Below are 20492 nucleotides of genomic sequence, written 5' to 3'. Positions count from 1 at the left end.
ATAGACTCAGATTTTACGTATGAAATAACGTATTATCAGAACTAGATATAACTGGACCTTTATCACCCAAGTTTGTTAAAAGATGTATGACATATTTAGAAAACTCAATCTGAATGTCATCAAACTCAACAAGGACACCTCATTTTGTATTTCACCCACCTGGCTTTCCTTTTTTCCATGCAGTCCTTCTGTCAGCAAGTAAGTACTAATCGTGCTCTTGTGCCCTTAGCTACTCATAGCAGACTGGTGGCTTTCCCCCAGTCTTTGCAGAGTTTTGACTTGGAAAAATGAACTTTAGCTATGTAAGAACACTTTATTTGTTTCTTAAACTGTTTCATTGTTGAAAATATCTTAAAAAAAAAAAATCTGATCCAAATGACGTTTATTGTCAGCAAGTTTCTCTGCTCCAGAAATTTGTTTGCAGGTCCTCAAAGCTGGTCACATATAGCTGATGCCTTTTCATGTGTAACTAATGTATATTAATGATGCTGGTGTAAAGATCAAGGATCCCATGATACCGCAAAATGAAGCATTGCGATGTAAGCATATTTTTTCATGAAGTACAGTGTCATTTCCATTAAAGGTAAGAACAAACAGATTATTCAAAATGAAGAGGCTGTAGTCCTCATTTAAGTAGAATAACATAAAAGGACTGTGATCTTGGACTTCTCAGATCCATTGGTTTTGTATTTGTCCTTCTTAATTATGATCTTGTGATTTTCAGTGCTTAGCCTGGGAGAGAGGTTGAGACAAAGTCATGCAAATAGATTTCAAGCGTGCTCTATGCATACTTCATAGATGACTAAGATTTCATATAGAAACTGCCAGAATTCTCGTCAATTTTTTCCTGCATTCTGTGGTTTTATTTGAATGATTTGACACTAGTTTGGATGCAGCTAACTGCAGCAGTGTCTCAGCCACTGGAAAGTGAGGGAAGTTGGAATTGGGCTCGGTAAGCCACAGTGCAGGCTGGTATTGGATCTGAGGGTAGGTAACCTTTGTATTTATGGATTAGTCCTATAGCTGAGGTAATTCAAAAGCTCTGTAGTTTCTCTGATTTGTTCTCTTCTGTCCTGCAATAACTAAATCAACAAGGTTTCCACTGAAATTGTAACATCAATGTCATTAGTCTGTAATCTAGTGAAGTGCCTCTGAAATCTACTTCCACTGCTTTTATAAATTTAATGCCTCTACATAAAGATCCCTATGTTATAAAAGTTCTCTCTTTTATGAAATGTTTTGGTTGAAGTCACAGTTGTGCTTGGTGCAGCTTTCACCCGGATAATGGTAGTTATATACAGAGGTACGCCCTTCCTGCAGGTGCCTAGAAGTGTCATTGCAAAACTGTGGCATTAATCCCTTTTAAGCCATTCATCTGTGACCCTTGATGATAGCACCTGAGAACTTGCTTATGCTTACAAAGTAAGTTGGAACTGTTGGCTGTAACTGCTTCTACAATGAGGTTTAAAATAGCATGCTGAGTATATGTGATATCAGAGGTTTGGGTGTCATTACACGATAGGTTCTCTTCTGCTTTTTTTATTGTTCCTCTCCCTTACTAGCATCTCCAGTCATACGTGCTATATTTCATTTGGTTAGAGTTTGTGGTTTGTTTGGTTTTTCTTTTCTTCTTTGAATTATAGGCATACCAGCATTGAACAGGGAACTGTTTTTTAGCACTTATAGTAGTTGTTTTCTCATGTTCTCTCATAAGCCTCTTGCTTAGAGCTCACAAGTTTGAGTTTCTTTACTTCCTTTACTTGTTCATCTTTCTCTGGTTCTCCTAGTAGGCAGGCAAGTTTACTCTGTCTGGAAGAACACAGTCAGGATGAAAAATTTCAGTCATTTATTTAACTGTTAGTTTCATGCTGCACTGAATACTAGTGCAAAAGAAAATAAATTGGAAACATCTGTTTTCTTTTTCTCATAACAGAAGAACAAAGAGATATGTTCTATTGAAATAAAAGGCGGCAAATATGAGTAGTAAAAGGTAGGTATTATATGTGTCTTCCACACATGTAATTAGTCTATGGAACTTACTGTCACAGGAAATTATTGAGGCCAAGAATATAACAGAATTTGAAATAGAATTGGACAGGCATGTGTTTATCATGAATGTTCAAAGTCTGTCTTACTAATTATGGTGATTTTTGAGCAGTATTAAACCCATGCTTCTAGTCTTAAGCAAGTTTATCTTGAGATGTTGTATCAAAAGAGTGTGCTGGGTTTTGTTCCTTCAAATTAAACTTGCCTATAGGTCAAAATTTACTTGAATTCTGAGCATTGCATGGAAATCTTTTTGTTCAGTCCTGGCTTGTACATATGCAAGTGTTTTTCTCCTTCCCTTCTTCAACATACACATGTACACACCTGTCTTATATCTCATTGGGACTGGATATCCGCCTCACATATTTTCCTTGTCTTTTTCCATGCCCCTTTTCCACTTCTTTCCATATCAGCTCATCCCAGGAATGACCATTATGCATCATGTCTGATCAGGTTGCACAGGAATGCCTACAGAAATGACCTACAAAGTGAGCAATAGAATCCGAAGACTTATGAATGATTAATACCTACACAGAGCAAGAGCCACAACGTTGATTAAACTTGAGTATGCTGTGATGAGTGAAATCACTATATTTCTGTAAAGGAAGTGATGATGGTAGCAAGCTCTTTACCCTGTCTTGGCTTTTTAATAAGTGGCACTTCAAGTTATGGAATTAATTCCACAGAGTGGAAAAATATCAGGAGTGAAGTAATAAATATGTTAAAAGGTTTGACTATTGTAGTTGACATTTATGCCTGCAAATCTCAGCAGGGCTTTAAACCACACAGTTCCTACACATTGCGGCCAGGGAGGAGAAATCTCCTTTTGATATGCTAAAGCTTTTTTGGGGAGGAAAAACCCCCACCCTAACACCACAAAAAAACAACAACCAAGCAAACAAAAATACCACCCAACCAAAAAGCAACAAACCCACATCTTTAGTGTCAGAAAGAAAAGAAAAAAACAGTTGAGCAAAAGCATAATAGAAACAATAATTAGAAATCGCTGGACATCAGCCAGAGTATTCCTGGTCTTCAGATTCTCTTATTGAGAGTTTAGGAAAAGCAACTTGAGTAAATCATGTGGCTTTAAAGAAAAGAACCTTAAAATGTCTCCTGTAGAGGAGTTCAGCTCTCTGCAGAGCTGTGTGCATTCCTTTGTAAGGTTCTGCTTTTCTTTAATTATCTAAAAACTACAGTCAAATTAATGACAGAAGCAAAGCTTGTTGCTTGCTTCGAAGATGCTCAGCAGCGGCACTGATTGATAACAAAATGTTAGAGTTTATTCTTCCATAAAGAACACAATATTCTGTCTTTTTACATGATGCAGAAGCAACAAGGATGCTTTCAAAAGTGTTCTTTTCTGACAGTAAGTGTGAGAATGAGGAATGCCATAATTACTGACTGGGCTAAGTGTGATGAAGCAAATCCCCATCAAAGTGCTTTGCTGCAGTCTGAATTTTGCAGTCACTGCTGGTTTTTTTCCAGGTTCCCAAAGAGATTTATTTGTCCTGCATTGCATATGAATCTGATGGAAGTTTTGTCATTGACTTCAGCTAGCCCAGACTGATACAGAAGTACTGACTTCTAGAAAGATGCTTGACAAATGTATTTGCTAACAGGACAGATCTTTAACAACGCATGGTCTGCTGCAAACTTCTTAATTTGAAAGTAAGGAAGAAACTTACTCTTTACTGGCCTAGAGCTCATTAAGGGCGTACCTATGGTGGTTAGTCTTCCCATTTGAAAAAGGAAGGGCAGTAGGTTTTTCTGGCATGTGATTGAGAAAAAGGTTTAATATAGATACATACAAAGTAATGTCCATCAGTTTTTGTGAAATGCTGTCCTCTTTATCTCAAAAAGAATATTGGAGAAGTAGGTAGATTTTGAAGAGGAGAGGTAGAAATTATTAAAAAAGAAACCAGAGGAGTTCTTGTGTGAAGACACAGGGATTGTTTTCTTCAGCAAATAGACTGAATATTTATTTTCCTTATTTTTATTCTCTAGAGAAAATAGACGGGAAGCTTATTTTTCTCTGTCTTCTAATACAAGAACAAAGGCATGTGGAATGAGATTAAAAGGTAGAGAAATTTAATTTATTTAATTTTTACAGAATTAAATCAGACACAGGGATTCCATGCTATATTACATTGCTGAAGCCAGGAATTTCGCAAACTTCAAAAAGACTCAGACTTCTGTGGAGGGCAAAACCAGACAAAATTACTGCAGCTTATTTGTAATATTGATTTCAGAAGAGAAACACAGATGCCAGTTTTTGAGGCTCAGTCAGTTACTGCTGAGAATGTTGCTAAGGTAGGGGAAAGCAGAAGACCTGGCAGAGCCTTCCAATGCCCATCTCTGACCCATTTAGCACTGGAAACCAGTGAGAAACAAGACACTGGAATAGGTGGACTTCAGATCAGATCCATCCTGGTGATTTCCTGTATTTCTTTTGATAAGCTACTAGAGGAACAAAGTTCTGTGATAAAATTTGCATCTGACCTGTGATCAAAGTCTTTGCGGTGATACTGTTACACTAATGGGTGGACTGAGCTTTATTTTAACATTGTTTTGTAGGGGAAAACTCTATCTTTGTAAGTCGTGTTATAAAAAGGTTTGTGCATTATGAAACACAAACTCATTTATCTATATATATGTGCATCAAAAGCACCTTTACAAGTAATTTCCAAAAATATTTCCCGTAATGTTTTTATCAAATTAGTATCTCTCTCAGAGAATTGAGTCTTAAAGCTGCAGACAAGTGCACACATACTTTGGTGTCTTACTCCAGTACTTAATCCTAAGGTTGACTTTACCTGATCAGATTTCAAGCTTATAGTAACATTAACTCAGCTTGAAAGTTACTTGCGTGACATGTTGTTCTGCTTATAATTATACAGAATGAATTAAAAAATCATTTTAGTATTGGTTAGTTTGCTGCTCTGTTAATGATACTGTGTTAGAATGATTTTTTGCTTGTGATCTGTTTTACTCTTCTGTGATAGGCACAAGCTTGGCAAAAGAGAACTATTTTCAGTTAGTTTGCCTTAACTGGAAAAAAGAAGTTGTCGCATCATAACTTTAAATTACATTTGATTAAAAACCCAGTATAAAATAAAAAATTATTAGAAGTTTGGTTTAATGATAGGATTGTCCACTGCCTTTGGAGTTCATCTGTTCTTACTGTTTTATTAAGAACACTATTTGTGTGTACTCTAAGGGTTTCATTTATTGTCCTTTCTGAACTGAGATCTTGACATAGAAACTTAAATGAAGAAATATCTCTTTATTATTTTGTCTTGAAAGTTCAGGTGGGATTGCCTAGACTGGCTGAGGAATTTTCTAACATAGTGTATACATTGTAAATGTATTGCTGTTTGAAAATCTTTATTTCACTAAAAGGAATATTTGAAATGCCTTTTAGTGTGAAAATCAAAGTGAATGAAGCTGTAGTGACTGGAGACAAATCATTTTTCTTTGTTCTTACAGTGTTTTTCCCTACCTTCATACCCCAAATCCCTGTGATTTGTAGCTTATGGTAGATTTATTTTTGTTATGTATGTAAAATTACATCAAGCATGGGTATTAAGGCTGTCAGTTCTTCTCTTCTAGGTGTTTTGCCATACTACTGTATGCTATTATACCAGTTTCATATTTGTGCCTGATTAGAAGTACTGTGTTAATTTTTTTTTTTTTTTCAAAATTTAATACTGTAAAATTAGGTGCAAACTGTACATCTCTGTGTTTGTATTTCTGTTGCTGTCCACGTGGAGATGGTTAGAGTATAAAAAAAGTGATGCACAACTCGCAAAACGTAGCCAGGAACTCTCTCCAATCTTGTCACTCTTGCTTTAAGGTGTTACTTATAACACTGCTCAGGTTAAAAGGTTAGAAAATGTAAACTGCTCTCTCTAAAACACTTGCATGTGTTTGTGAGGTGTGCTTTCCTCTGTCTCTGTTTATGAAATATAACTGAAAAATCTCATGCTAACACTACTACTAATTACAATGTTAACACCATCTAATAAAGATGGTCACTAGGAACCCTTCTCTGTGAACTATATGGGTTGCACAGGAAGTTTATGAGGAAAATCTTTTTTTTTTAATGACTAGAAAAGCCTCCAGATCGTGGGAACATACCTAAAGTGTTATTTAACATCAGTGTTTTCAGTTAGTTACAGTGTAAACTTAGCATTTTTTTTCATGATGGCAGAAGGTAGAAACTTGGTTTAAACTAAGAATGTCAGTGACCAGCTGAAAGAGCCAAGTTTCCAAGCTGTGTGGGACCAGGAGTGATGTTGAGGAGGATGCCTGGCCTTCTTGTGCTCTCTGGCACTTAGTTGCCTTTTACCTGCCCACTGCAGACCTCTGTCAGCAGAATTTAACTTCCATACTTGGGTGTTGTCTTTCCAGCTTATTAAATTGTTGCTAAATCTTCTCTCTTTGGTAGAAATCAGGGAGGAGCAGACATCTTTTATGTTGTTGGGCTTTTGTTGGTGTGTGAATATGGTGTTCTTTTTATAAAACCTGTAAGTGATGTAATGCCCTTAAACTGAAACTCTTATTCCCTGGCACTTCATTGTCTTTAATGTTTCATTACATTCAGGAGATACTTCCAGACAAAAACGTCATGAAGTGAAGGCATTTAAAAGTTTGAAAGTCAGTGATGTGTAGTTTGGTTTTGGGGTTTGGGTCTTTTTTTTGCTTTGAGGGGAAGGTATTTAATTAATGTCAATTGCCAAATAGAGTTGTGGAGAAAAACGGTAATTTGTGAGGGGCTCTATCTGTCCTTCAGGTTAAGGCATGCAGGTTGGCCCCAACACTGTATACATTATTTAAGAGCACTGCTTAGTCCTCTTGTGGCTCGTAATGTGGATTAAATTTAATGTTCCTAATACTTTGAAAACAAAAATTAATCAAAACTTTAGAAAAGCCACCACAAATGCCTATTTAGGCTATCCTTATGCATGTGAATAAGCTATCAAGAAATCAAAAGCCTAATTTTGTTTTTAAATCCCTGGAAAGACTTTTTGTTTTTCAAGCTTTTGCCCTTATGTCAGCTTCAGAATAATATTTACATATGTATCTGCTACAATACATGCCGATTAGCTATTGTGACTGGCTGGTGTTTGCAACTGTTATTAATGAGAACAACTTGCAGTGGTATATAAACAATTTTTAGTGATTGCTATGTAGTTGGCTGGCAGCTGTGCTGTATTAAAGTGTAGGTAATCTTGGTTTACTTAAAAAATAGTGAACTCTCATCTTGGATCTCTCAGCTAAACTTTCTAGTCTTTGCGTGTCAGTTTCAAAGCTCAAAGGCAGTTTTTTCAAATTACTTTTCTGCTAGGCAACTTTGGTAGTAGCTTAGAATTGTGAGAATCAGGAGAGATGTTCTGGGTAGTGCAGCATAACTGAGACTGTTTTGTTGTTATTTTGAGAAGAGTAACCAAATTTGGGGTTGGTATTGGGTGGTTTGTGTAATTTTGCTGTTATCACCTGCAGTGAAGTAGGTTAATCCAAATGCAGTGATCTGGATTTTAGTGAATGACAAGGAAAGGAAGTTAATGTAAAGAGTTTAATGTAGGTAAAGGAGAAGGGGAAGATATCCAGATAAGTTTTGTGTTGTTTTTTTTTCTTTCTAGTTTTCATGTATTGTTAAGATAGGCCCTTTAAAACAGTATATTTTGATTACCAACATAATATTATGGGTATCAGCATTGGTATGCTGATAGGAAGCAATATAATGATTGAAGCCAAGATAATGGGATGACCTGGTTCTCTGGTTAAGTGGCGTTGACTCCACCTATCCTTGATCTAATGGGAAAGAGACTCTGTTAGTGTTGATTGGCTGATGGATTTGTTTTAATTTGTAGTGTGTTTTTTAGGGAGAGCTGATTGGTAGGTAGGTAGGTGCTGGGACAGGCAGATCAGTTTTGGAGCATGTGGGACATGAGCAGATTTTTTTCCTTAGGTTATGTTCTCTTTAAAACTTAAAGTTGCATATAAACTAGCAGTCTTAAAATACTGCATCATCTGTTCTGAGTACAGACTTTAAATGAAATTCCTGTAGTTCAGTGCAAGGGAGATGGTAGTGTATCTCTACTCTGGCAGTGCATTGTCTGCCCTCTTTAAAATAGCCCTTTTCTTCCCCATGGAAGTAGGAAAGCTAGCTCAAGGAGACGGTGGGGTGAAGCCACAAGAACCATGTCCTTATTAGTTTGAGGAAGTTTGAGAGTCTCGTCTGCTTTCAATTTTCAGCATAGCAGGGGCATCTTGCCAACTGTTACACATCATCTTTAACTTTCTGGGGCCAGTTTTTCCAGGCTGGTTTGTAGTTGCTGTTGCCCTTCTGATCTAAGTTATTTAGCATATGCAGTTCTTGATCTACAGAATTACTAGCTATAATGAAATCAATAGGGCAAACTGATAATAAAGTCCAAAATAACCTGTCTACTTTGTTATCTTGATGCTGGATAGGTAGACTTATAAAATGGGTGGGATCCTCTTTTTTTTCCTTTCTTCCCTAAACAGGGTGAGTGGCTTTTGAGGAGACAGAAGCCTCCAGATCGTGTGGGTCCATGATCCAGCAGTTTTACAGTTGATGTACTACAGAACACCTAAATATTTATGATGTGCTGGCTTTTTTTTATCTGTTTATTGAGACCACCTTTCATATTCCCACACTGATACAGACAAGATGGAAGATGGGCATGGAGGACAGAAACACAGATGTAGGTCCCAGCTTGATTCTCAAATAGCAAGTTAATTGTGGGGGATTTCTATTTTCCCTGAAGGATAAGGCATGGTATTTAGGAGATAGCCCTCTGACCATTTAATGTAGCACAGTTAGGGCAGCTTATGGGAGGGAAGGGGGCATTATTGAACTGCTTTGTTGTCAGAGGGGGTAGTTTCTTTTCCATGTGTGAAGAACCTATTATGTCCCAATAAATGCCAGGAGGAAGTAGAGCTTTTGTTTTCTCTTGAGGGGTATGCCACCTTTGAGATTAGTGACACAAGAACTTTCATATTTATGAACAGTAGTAATTCCCTTTTATTGTCTTTAAATTTGATGCTGGGCAACCACTTTAAGAGTATGTTTGCTTTACAAAAGCATTAAAATTACAGAAAAAAAAAGTAGGATTACTAGTTTTATTTTTATAACAACTTCTAAAAACCCATTGGAATGTGAAGAGGCCCAAAACAAGTGGTGTAGTTGCAAAAATGGTGCATTTGTGAAGCTGCCTAGTTTTGCTTACCAATTGTAAATTACACATCTGTGCCATAAATACTAAATTTGGAAATGAGGTCTGATGATGTGAAGGAATTTGTCCCCCTGTTGGCAGCTAATAGTCCAGTTGACAAATGGCAGGAAGGAAACTTGATGTAAAAATAACACAAGGTTAAGCTGGCAGAGCACAGTTTCTACCATCACATCTTCTTGTCATTTTAAATAAGCCCTTGCTAATTGTTAGGCAAGTCAGATTCTCTTCTACTCTTTCCCAATTTGTTTTATTGTTTCTTGTGCAGGGTATTATTTAATGGGAGATGCAAGGTCAAATATAAGCCAGTACATTTTAATTTATTTAATTTTTGGTCATGGTGTCAAGCTATAACTATGAGGAGAAAACGAAAACAGATGTGCATACAGTGAAAATAATTTTATTGACTACTTAGTTTGGCATTTTCTCTATTTGCATATTGTACATACTGAAGCCACAGACTTGCAGAAGCAGCCTCTCTGCAGTCATCTTGGACACTGAAAATGTTCCTACATGTAGCGGGACAAACTTCCAGTGCTTTGAGGTGGAGAAGGCTAGGAAGAAGCCACTGCAAAGGAAAATGGAAGCCCTTGAGAGCTGAGCAGGCTGGATTTATTTTCAATTTTGGAACCAATGCTAAATGGATTAATTTCTCTTGAACCTTTTTATGAGGACTTGCTCCTAAATTGAAGTGATTATTGTTAATCTAAATAGAGCTGCAGCACACTCCTGAGAATATCATAAGTGTCCTTCTGACCTCCCTGTTAACTGAGATTTTATTTTAAATCTTTGAAGCCTGGTTTAAAAATCAAACTCTGCAGTGAAATTATTGAAGAGGGTTGGCCTTTTCACCAAGTAGTTTAGTGGTAACTTCACAGTAATATTTTGCAGAGACTGAAATATTTCAGGTGAAGGTCCTAAATTTACAAATACTCCTGGGCATTTGTCTTCCTGTTGTAATTGAAAAGAGTGAGATCTTGGCAAAGAGAAGGCTCTTGGCTGTTGTGTGATCTTACTGCCAAGTATTTTTTATATAAACTGGAAAACCTAGTCTTTTTTTCTTCCCACAAAGAAATCCCCCTGAAACAGTTTTCCTTGAAGTCTCATAAATCCCTGCATAACACTTTATCAGTTCCATTATCAGAGCTATTTAGTTATTTAGTTCCTTTTTTTAACCTCATAAGAATGTAATTCGCTGCACCATTTATCCTCCAGATTAAGCTTTGTGCAATTTATGTGCAATGTTTCAAACCTTCCCTCCCCAATTTTACATTAGTCTGATACTTAAGGGAAAAGCTTTCCCAGATGCTAAAACAGAAATTTTGTGCATGCTTTACTCTGTTAGAAATGTGGTGGGATTTGTAAGGTACTTACCCTTGTGCAATAATATTTTGACTGCCATTTTAAATTTAAGACAGAAAATACAGTACCTTGCATGAGTTACAAGAAAAATAATAATATTTACTGCTTTGTACTTGAAAACCATGCCCCTGAACATGCATTAGAAGGAGAACTGAGTTCTGTTTTAATAATTTTATAGTTTGGATTGCTGTAGCAATATAATGTTCCATCTTTGCTCACTTACCTCTCCATTCCCTCCTTTGGTCCCTTCTCATGTTTTAATTAAAGCCAGCTGCAACTTCTTCTCTTGCTGTTTGTTCCCTCATTGAACTCGTAGGCATTTCACCTGGTCAGTCCATCATTCTTAAGCCAGTGTTAACACAGAGAAGCAGCTTGTCTGTTTATAATGATGGTGGGCAAAGGATACTACTCTGATTCACATAGTTATGGAGTAATTCAGTATGTTACCTTTAACTTTCCACAGTTTCCCAGGAGGTTTTGTTGTGATTTTTTTTTTTTCTTTCTTTTCCGTTCATTTAAATTCTTTGACTAAAAATAGGAGGCAAAAAAATTATATCCCACTTTTACTTACTGAAAAATGGCAATTAAATGGATGGCCCAGGGTATCCTTTTAACTAATTCTGTGTTGTCTGGTTGATTTTCTTCCTAATAACTGTGTAATGTTTTAGTGCTTGTTTTATAATTGAAAAATCTACATCAGTTGTGTGTGAGAGTCTTTGGATTGTGTTGTAGCATGCTTAGCATAGTGGGGTTCTGTCTGTGAATGGAGTGTCTGCATGCTGTAATAATAAAAAAAATAATAGTACATTTTGGTAGCTAATGCATGTCCAGAAGGTGACAATTTATTTCTAAAATTAGAGCTATGCATTAATAAGAAGTTTTTGAAGGCACATTGTGACCAAAAGATTAGTTGCTTGGTTGGTTGATTTTTAACTCTGTTCCTTGACATTCTCGTTTTTAACACAGTTTGCTTAATGGTCTGTAGAGCAAAATTTCTTCAAATGAGAGATTTTGTAAGTGTGTGTTTTTCAATGGCTAAGCTAGATGAGCTGTCCTGCTTCTTTGTAGGCCTTGCACCTGCCTCCCCAAGTGATCTAGGACTTCTGGGGTACCTTTGCAGTCTCTACACCAGATTCAGTTTAACAGTGTAGGTGAGCAAGCTCAGTATGGACCCACTTGGTGGACTGCCAGAAGAGAAATGATGTCTACCTTGAGGTTAGGAATGGGGTGCATTAAGAGGGAAAATCAAGGTGCACCAGAACTTCATATGAGAAGGATATGCTGCCTCCCTGCCAGTCAAAATTTCTAATGCATTTTGGGCTATCATCTTAAAAAAAAAACAAAAACAAAAACAAACAAAAAAAAAAAAAAAGGGGGGGGGGAAGAATGGGATAAAAAGAGACCTTCTAACAGTCAACTGTTTCCTAAAGCTGCCTAGTAAGGTGCTGATCAAGATGCAATTCCATTTTCAGTCATTCATTGTTTCTTACTACAAAATAAAAACAACAGCAACAAAAAATGATGTTGCTATCAGTTTGTAATGGTGCAGCTTTACACTGAGATCATTAGATTCTCTGCCACTTTAGAATTCCCATGTGCCATAAGTATGTTGTTTGCTTTCTGATTCAAGCTATGTCCCTTGGAAAAGGTCATGTCTGCAATGTTTTTGGAAATTATATTTATTTTCCACAAGTGTGAAACTTCAAAACAGCTTAGGTACTTAAATCAGACTCTTTTCTGTTCAGGACAAAATAGCCTCAAAAATAGAATCTAGGGGTATGGAGTAGTTGGAGTATGAGTTTGTTATTTTTTTTACTTGCAGTTTTAACTGAGACATTGTAGTTTTTCATTAGCTGTTATTTACTTTAACATACCATGAAATTGCCCTTCTCACCACCCTGATGGATAGCTGTCTGGCATTTTTAAACTACTCTGCAAGATTAGTTAGATTTTAAAAGGAATAGATGCCTCTTTGGTATAGCAGGGTATTAACCTAGTGTCTGTATCATTGACTAATTTTTGATTCATTTATCACTACAGTGACCTTCTATTGCATGCTTTCCATATCTCAAAGAAGAGGAACAGAAGTATTCACTGGGCTATATTTTCACTAGAGGAAAAGCTTATGTTATCATTTGGTCAACTCCTAGAAAGGACTAGGTAGTTTCCAAATGTCCTAGCAAGTTGACATAAACAGTGGGCTCTGAGTCATTCTCCTGGAAAGTACCAGCAGTGTGTTCCCAGGGATTTTCAGACATTAACTACATGTGGTGAACACCAAAAAATCCTGCCCACCCTCCATGGTGCAGGCATACTTTGAGTGATTTCCCCAGGGATGCCTGGGCAGAGGAGGGAGCCGAGTTTGTGCACCAGTGGTATCATGTAATGTATGCCTGAGGTGGAGGTTGTATCTGGCTGGCTTAACATGAAAAAGCCACAGGCTGGCTGTTCATGCAGACAGTCTGTCGTTTCAGTCTTTTCAGTACATGAAAAGGTGTGTGTGTCTTCTCTGTGAACACTTAATCTCTAAGACAGACCTATGTTTACACTTGCTTAGTACTACAAGACATCTAAGCATGAAGCTGATTTACCAAGGCATCATTCTGCTCCCCAGCCTCTGCTGCAGGTGTTTCTAATTTACCTGTTTGGTTTTTAAATTGAGAAAGAACATGACATCTGCCAGCAAAGGGAGGCAGAGCAAGATGAGGTTCTTCCGAAGCTTCACAAGGCTGGTTGGGACTTGGCATAGGCAGAACTTTGAGCTTGGTCTCACCTGCGCTGAGAGTTTCTCTCTGCCTTGCCTTTACCAGCTGCTTCTTACCTTTGCTGCTGCTTCTAGACTTAGACGGGTAGAGAGTCGTTGAACAAAAACTGCCTTGGTACTGGGCATCCACCCAGAGGGTAAGCTAGCAGCAACTTGGGACTGATCAGAAACAGTTGTTACAGTGGGTGCAGCACATCTTCACTGAGTGTATCACTTTTCCCAGGGAAGAGAGCTCCTGTTTGCACTGCTATGTAACACATGCTGCCTGGTGTAATAATGATGGGTTGGGATTTTTTTAGTGTTCTTTCTGATGTTGTCTTTTGCTCTGCATTACCAGTCTTCGTCTCATTTCGTTCTTTGACGTGAAAATGTTATAGTCTATTGAGTTCAATGCAGAAAGCTGTCTCTCCTACTCTTGTATTTCAATGAAAACAATTTCTCCTTTATTGGTTAAAATTGTCTTTCCAGTGGTCATATATTGGACAGCATCAGAATGTTGCATTAGTAGCTCTAGACACTTAATTTGAGCAGTGATGATATGCATCAGGCAAGGTGGCAGCTGTGCCAGTAAGCCCTGTATCTATGCATCAGTGGATTTCTTTTTGAAGGAGATAATTGCAAGGATTTTAAACTAAGAATGTAATCTTTAACCTTTGACAGTTGGTTTTTTTTTTTAATCTCCACTAAAAGTTATTGCTGTTGCACTTACGTTGTGGTCCAGTGTCATCACCTTTCTATCAAGCCCTAGGTCGTCTTGAGCTGCTTGATATTACCTAACCCTAATTTAAATTCAAGCAACATTGCACTCTGAAGCTGACTTGCATCTTCCTCTTTCAGTCTTTCACTTATAAGAAATCAATGTTAAGATTTAAAAAGACTTCTACAACTATATCACTCTGTTAATTGGATTATGAAAACCTTAAAAGGTAAGCTTTAGTACATCACTGTTAAAGCCTACTCATGTCTTACAAAGATGTCGCACTCTTTTAATACAGAGGTCTAGCAATATATTACTTGCATACAGCAATAACTCTAATTGGAAACCTAATAGGATACAAGAGATTTCTAAGACTATTACAAATAATAATATATTTTAAGTTTGTGGGATTTTTTTATGACAGTCCTTTGGGTTGAAGCTGGAAGTAAAATGCAAAATGTTGTAATATTTCTCGCTGGTTCAGAGGGCTGTATTCAGTGCTAATCGCACATCACATTTCTTGAGTGCTGAAGTGCTCCCAGTGGGCAGTTCTCATGATATAAATTCCAACAGTAAATCGGTGCTAACAAAGCTCAAGTACCTGTTCCGTTCAGTAGCTCCATCTTTAGGGGAGGGAGGGGAGGATGATCGCCAGTGCAACTTGCCATAATGACAGTGTGTCAGTAGGTTGCTAATATGTACATAAAGAGGTGATTCCTTGGAGTGGTAGCTAAGGGTACCCCAGAGAGTCCTTTTCAGTAAGTTTGCACAGTTAAGCTGGTGTCTTTCAAGAGGTAGAGCTTCCAGTCGAAATACAGCACTCTTCCAGTCTAATGCACAAGTGGTAGCTGGAGAGTACTGAATGCCCAAATATATAGACCTGCATAGGACAGGGACAAGTCATTAAGGTAGAGCAGGATGCCATGAGTGTTCAGGATGGAATGGCTTTTACTTTAATTTAGTACTGATCTTGAGCAGCACAGGGTTTTGTGTTCTGAGGAGAGAAATCTTTCCCTAGGGACCCATGTGTCACTTTGCAGAGAACCTGTCTCCCTTTACTGCTTTCTTACACACCTTCCTTCCCCTGGAAGCATACTTTTAGTCATAGCTTCGCTATTGTTGAACTATTTAGCACCAACCTATTGTAAACATTATTTTCAGATTAAACTAAAAATAAATATTTTAGGTTTGATAACAGAGCTAACTCGGTTCCTCTCCCCTGATTCCCCTGCTGTCATGAACATGTTCACCAGTACTGCAAAGAGCAAAAGAGAAAAAAAGCATGTCTCTGATCACTGTTGTTACATTGAGAGTTTCTGTTTTTGTAATTGTATTTCTATTTGTAACACTGTTAGTAACACCTAGCAATTACTTTGGTTTCATTCACATAAATCAAATACATATTGTCACGTATGTATTGAATTTATTGGATTGCTTCATGATTATTATGAAGAGAGCCTTTTTTTATTATTCTGTGTTACATTAGCCTTGTTAAAAGAACAGGGAAAGAAGAGCAAGGTTGTTTTTTATTGTATTAGCGATGTTAAAATCCATCCCCTCACAGAACAAGGGGAGAAGAGATTTCTGAAGTCATAGCACATCCGTTGATAGAAAAAGCTGTGTCAGCACCTCCTTTTATGCAAAGGCGGTTTTCAGCTCTGGCATCTTACAGATAAAATACTACTATAGCAGCACAGAAAGAAAGGGGTAGCAATGGAGTCCTAAGACTAGAAATTAAGACTAAGTTAGAAATACTCAGTGACATATGGCACGCTACAGAATACAAGTGTCGGAGGATCTCAGTAAAACTAATTTTCAACAAACAGACATTTGTGTTCTGCAACACCTTTAGTTTGTGCTGCTCTTGGTGAGTTGCTAACAGGTTAGGGAGAATCTAGAATTAGACAAAGCTGATTTGAGAAAATGCTGTTTTAATCTGACACAGTGATTTTAATTCCCCTTACAAAAGCAGTTCCACAATACAGACAATATCAATGGGATGAGTTAATGTGGCCTCATTTTAGAAATCAGTGTAGAAATTTTTGACATTTAAGAGTATCGTCATGTATTTGGCTTCCTTCAATTATACCATGAGCCTTGGGTTTAGCAATAATACAGGAATATAGTTTAAAGAACACACAAGATTAATAAAATCAACATAAGTTCTTAATTTATTTAGTATGGTCTTTGATGTGGTATGGTTTTATTAAGGCTGATCTTAAAGAGCCTTTTCTGAAATACAGTAGGAAATTGTTGTGTTGAGATTATGTAGCATACTTAGAAGTAGTTCTGGGCAACGCTGCTCTTATAAATGTCAGGAAAGAGAAGCTGAAAACCATACCCCACCTCTGGTTTCTCAGCTTTGCTAAGCAGTCTGGAACACTGGTAAGATCTGGAAGGTCTGGAAGACCAGGTAAGGTCTCTTGAGATTTTGGAAGCGTTCAATCTAATTTTAATCCCTATCTTTTCCCTCAGGTGGTGTATGTAGTGTAACACTGAAAACTTTCTTCCATATCATACTTGAAGAATGTAAGAGGTCACATTTATTTGAACTGTGGTAATATTCCTAAACACTTTGATTTTTTTGTCTCTTAGTGCTGGCCCCAAAGGTGATAACATCTACGAATGGAGATCAACCATTTTAGGACCTCCAGGTTCAGTCTATGAAGGAGGTGTTTTCTTCCTTGACATCACATTTACACCAGAATATCCTTTCAAGCCTCCAAAGGTAAGAGACTTGTAGCTGATATCTTAAGTCATGAACCCTCAACAGGCCATCGAGTAGCAAGCAGTGTTAATGGAATGCAGCCCATTTGAAAGCCACTCTCTTTAAGAACAAGCTTCAGACATTACTTTGGTTTCTATTAGCTGATGTTAACAGCTTTTCCAATCATCTTGTTTTCTTTTTCCCTGCTTCTGTTTATAAGAGGTCCTAAGCAATTAGTGCAAGCATCGGGACAGGACTGAGAAACTGAAAAGTAAATAAGCTTGGGGAGAGGAGAAAGCATACAAATACTTGTTTCTCAAACCACAGATACAATAAGCTTAACAGTTATGTGTGTTTTAGCCACTAAAGTAGTATTTGATTTGTCAGTTTTAATGGGTACTCATGTTGTTCATCTGCTTGTACAGTAATAAACTTTTTCTGTAGGTACGTTTTGTTTGTGAAGCTCTAATATTCCAGTCTTGTGTTTCAATGCTACAAGGCAAATACCAGTGCAAGTGAATATTACCTTGTAGTTTACGTACTTAGCCAGAGGAGGAGTGTTGGGTTACAGGAAGAGGTGGTTGTGTATACGCTTTATGTTCGCCTTGTATCTGAAATAATTTATGTGCATGTTTAACTTGCTATTTAAAAGTCATTGCATTAATGAGATAAATATAAATGCCAGTGACTGCCCCATCTTCAGACTTCGGTCTAGTTTGCAGTAGAAAGTACTTTTTGTAGTTCAGGCCATCAGTCCATCTCAGCGAGACAATGCTAATGGTCATACCAGACAAATTAATACAAGCTTCCCAAATTAAGGAACTGTTCTTGCTAGCATAACTGCAGGGTTTCTGGTAGTATCAACAGGACCTTAAGCTGGGGCTCCAATTCACAAGCAGCATGGTCTACAGTGGGACATATCTAATGATTTCCTGATGACACCTATCCATCCCTCTTTGGAGGTTCTCTGACAGCACAGATCATTCTCTTGTGTCTTGTGTTAGAGTTTAATTCAGTTCAGAATAGTTTTTCATCAATTTGGTTTAATTAGTTTGCATTGGATAATTTATTGTCTAACTGACTATATGTAGTATCTTATGTCATGAGCCCAGTAAGTATTTAAAGAGGAAGCTCTTACCTTCCCATGTGTGCTTCACTACACCTTTGCTTTCTGTGCTACAGGTCAGAAGTATTTACCATCCCAGGCTTATCCAGCCTGGTGCCTGACAAGACCATATTATAACTACCAGTGGTACTGAGACAGCCCTACTTCCCTGATGCAGAACCAGTGATAGTTTTGTTGTTCCAGTTCAGCCCTGCTTTCTGCTCTACACTTCTGACAGGGATCTCTCTGCATTTATCTTTCAATGTAAACCCTCATCCAGATGAAAAGAGGGTGGGATTATTAAAAAAAAAAAAGCAAAAAAGCAGGGACCACTTAGTGAGTCCTTAAAAGACTAGTTTAGTGGCGATTCACTCTATGTAGCAGAGGTGCATTTAAATGGAGTCTTCCATGTAGCAGAGTCTAAGCTGGTTTACAAGCCACATGTGTATGGAAATAAAATACATTTAGCTTCAGTCACAGTGAGATGGAATGTAAGAGAAAGCATAGCAGTGCTCTAATAGAATCTACTTGTGCTCAGGTTTAAACGAAGAACCTTTCTTTTGCTGAGAACCAAACTCCTACAGCAGCTCTTGTGTTAATATCAACACTAGAGTTAATCAGTGATAATGTGGAAAATATAATTACTGTATTGCTCCTACTTTATTTCCATTAATTTGTTGATTTCAGATTGCCCAACTGCTTGCAGTGACTGATAAGTACTGTTTGTGGGTCATCTGGAAGTTACAGGACTAATGTGATTACCATAGCCTTCCTTTATTTGTCTTTTAGGGCAAGAAATAAAGAAACCGCTAGTTGAAAAAAAATCTAGTTTATAATTTTGATAAGTACTAGTAGAGTGGTTCAAGGTTATTTCAAAAGCCTTGACCTCTGAAAAGATTAAGCTCTCTAGAGTGAAAGGACTAGTTTCCCTTGAATCTTCCTCAGTAAGCCTTGCAAGACCAGTGGAAGAAAACCTTTACTGCCTCTTTGAGTCCTTGGCAGTTCTTAATGAGGACAGTCCCTGCCGCAGGCTGCGTCGTGGTGAAGTGCCTATAGTAGAACACATTTCGTAACTTGAAGATGAAATGTCATTAAAGGATTTACCTTCTTAAAGTAAGTTGAAACTGGTCATCCTAGCAAGCCTCCAAGCCCTAGCCATATATGCATGAGAGAAGGTGTTGAGGCATAGCCATTGCTGACAAATGCTGTGGTTGATGAGCATCCTAGAGATGTGTGATGAAGGATATACAGGTGCAGCCTTTGAGGACTGGGTCTAGATCCAGTTGAGGGTTTGATTCAGTATGTTGGAGCAAACTTTTAGGGGGAGGATGTTCCTACAGGAGAGACAGAGGACTGTGCTTGAAGTGATGTTAACAGATTCCTGGAAGGATATAAAGAGGGACTATACTACTGTACTTGAGGCTGGAAAAATTAAAGGTCTTAAAATTTGACTTGGAAATGCATTGCACAGTGCAAGGAACTTCAGTGAGAGAAATCTGATACAGGGACAGATACTCTCTCTCCTGTCCTAAATATGTAGAATGGAGTTCTTTTGCATTTATTGAGCATTCTATACAGCACTTTGAACATGTTAGTGTTAATCTGTTCTCGGCATTTATGTTTTCTCTTTTTCTGTGGTATTTTGGTTTCAGATAGCAATTGAGTCAGACACGTGCTGGGTGGGCCTGGATTCAGGAGAATCCAGTAAACAAGTATAATTAGAATTTAAGAGTTCAGTACTTAGTCCTCAAGATGATTGCTATTCTTTTGTACTATTGCAGTGGACGTTTTCCCAAGAGTTACATTATAGTTGGGTTAGATTTCATTTATTGAGGTGAAAACAGTAGCTGTTGACCTGGTGTGTGCTTTGATCATTTGTGTTAATAACCTCTAACCACTTCCTTCCCCCTACTCCCGTTTTGCTGCTTATAAAAATTAACCTCTGCTATCACTTCAGGGTAAGGTTGAGATTAGCTGCTTTTATGTCTTTTCAAAAGCTCTGTGTAGTTACTGCATTAATGTAATCTCAGGTGGGACATTTCCAAAGGATTGTTCAGTTACACTATATTTTTCTGCTATTCCACATGCTGTTCTCTTGACCCTGAATACATTGTACTACCTTGCAGGTAACTCAGTTTTTCTTGGTTTTAGTCTGAGTGTGCTAGGTTTATGAGATTTTTTAATAAAAACCACATTGTTTATTCCCTTTTTAAGGTGTAATGAACATTTACTTAAAATGCTTTTGTCTTTTTAAGTGGGCCTTCAATTCCTTTCCCTCTCCTAGCTTCATTTGGGTTCCCAGAACAACTGGCTTTTGTACCATCAGCAAAACTTGTAAATGACAAACAGCTGGACTACATGTGTCTAACACCATTCCAGTTCTGACTTGTTGCTAAAGTGAAAACAAATTTAGATTTTTCCCACAGTGCTTTAGTTAGATAGATCTCTAACTGGAGAAAACTGCTACCCTTAAGGATTATATCTTAAGGTTTCTTAAGGAAACAGGCTGTTCTGCATATGCAGGAGAGTTTTCCTTCTCCTCCCCCCCC

The 20492-nt window shown here is 37.6% G+C and overlaps 1 protein-coding gene across 1 annotated transcript in view; it reads left to right on the top strand.

The window, feature by feature from the left end:
• LOC113476817 (ubiquitin-conjugating enzyme E2 E1) overlaps positions 1-20492 on the top strand; it is a 41160-nt gene that overhangs the window by 18365 nt on the left and 2303 nt on the right. Inside the window, exon 3 of the mRNA XM_026842771.1 lies at positions 16727-16859. Within this exon, the coding sequence (XP_026698572.1) occupies positions 16727-16859 (133 nt within the window). The remainder of the gene's footprint in view (positions 1-16726; positions 16860-20492) is intronic.

Source organism: Athene cunicularia, assembly GCF_003259725.1.
Source record: "Athene cunicularia isolate RWA chromosome 2 unlocalized genomic scaffold, athCun1 chr2_part1, whole genome shotgun sequence".
NCBI classification, from domain to species: Eukaryota; Metazoa; Chordata; class Aves; order Strigiformes; family Strigidae; genus Athene; species Athene cunicularia.
Note: the sequence above shows the minus strand (reverse complement) of the source record. Positions and strands in the feature narration are given on the sequence as shown.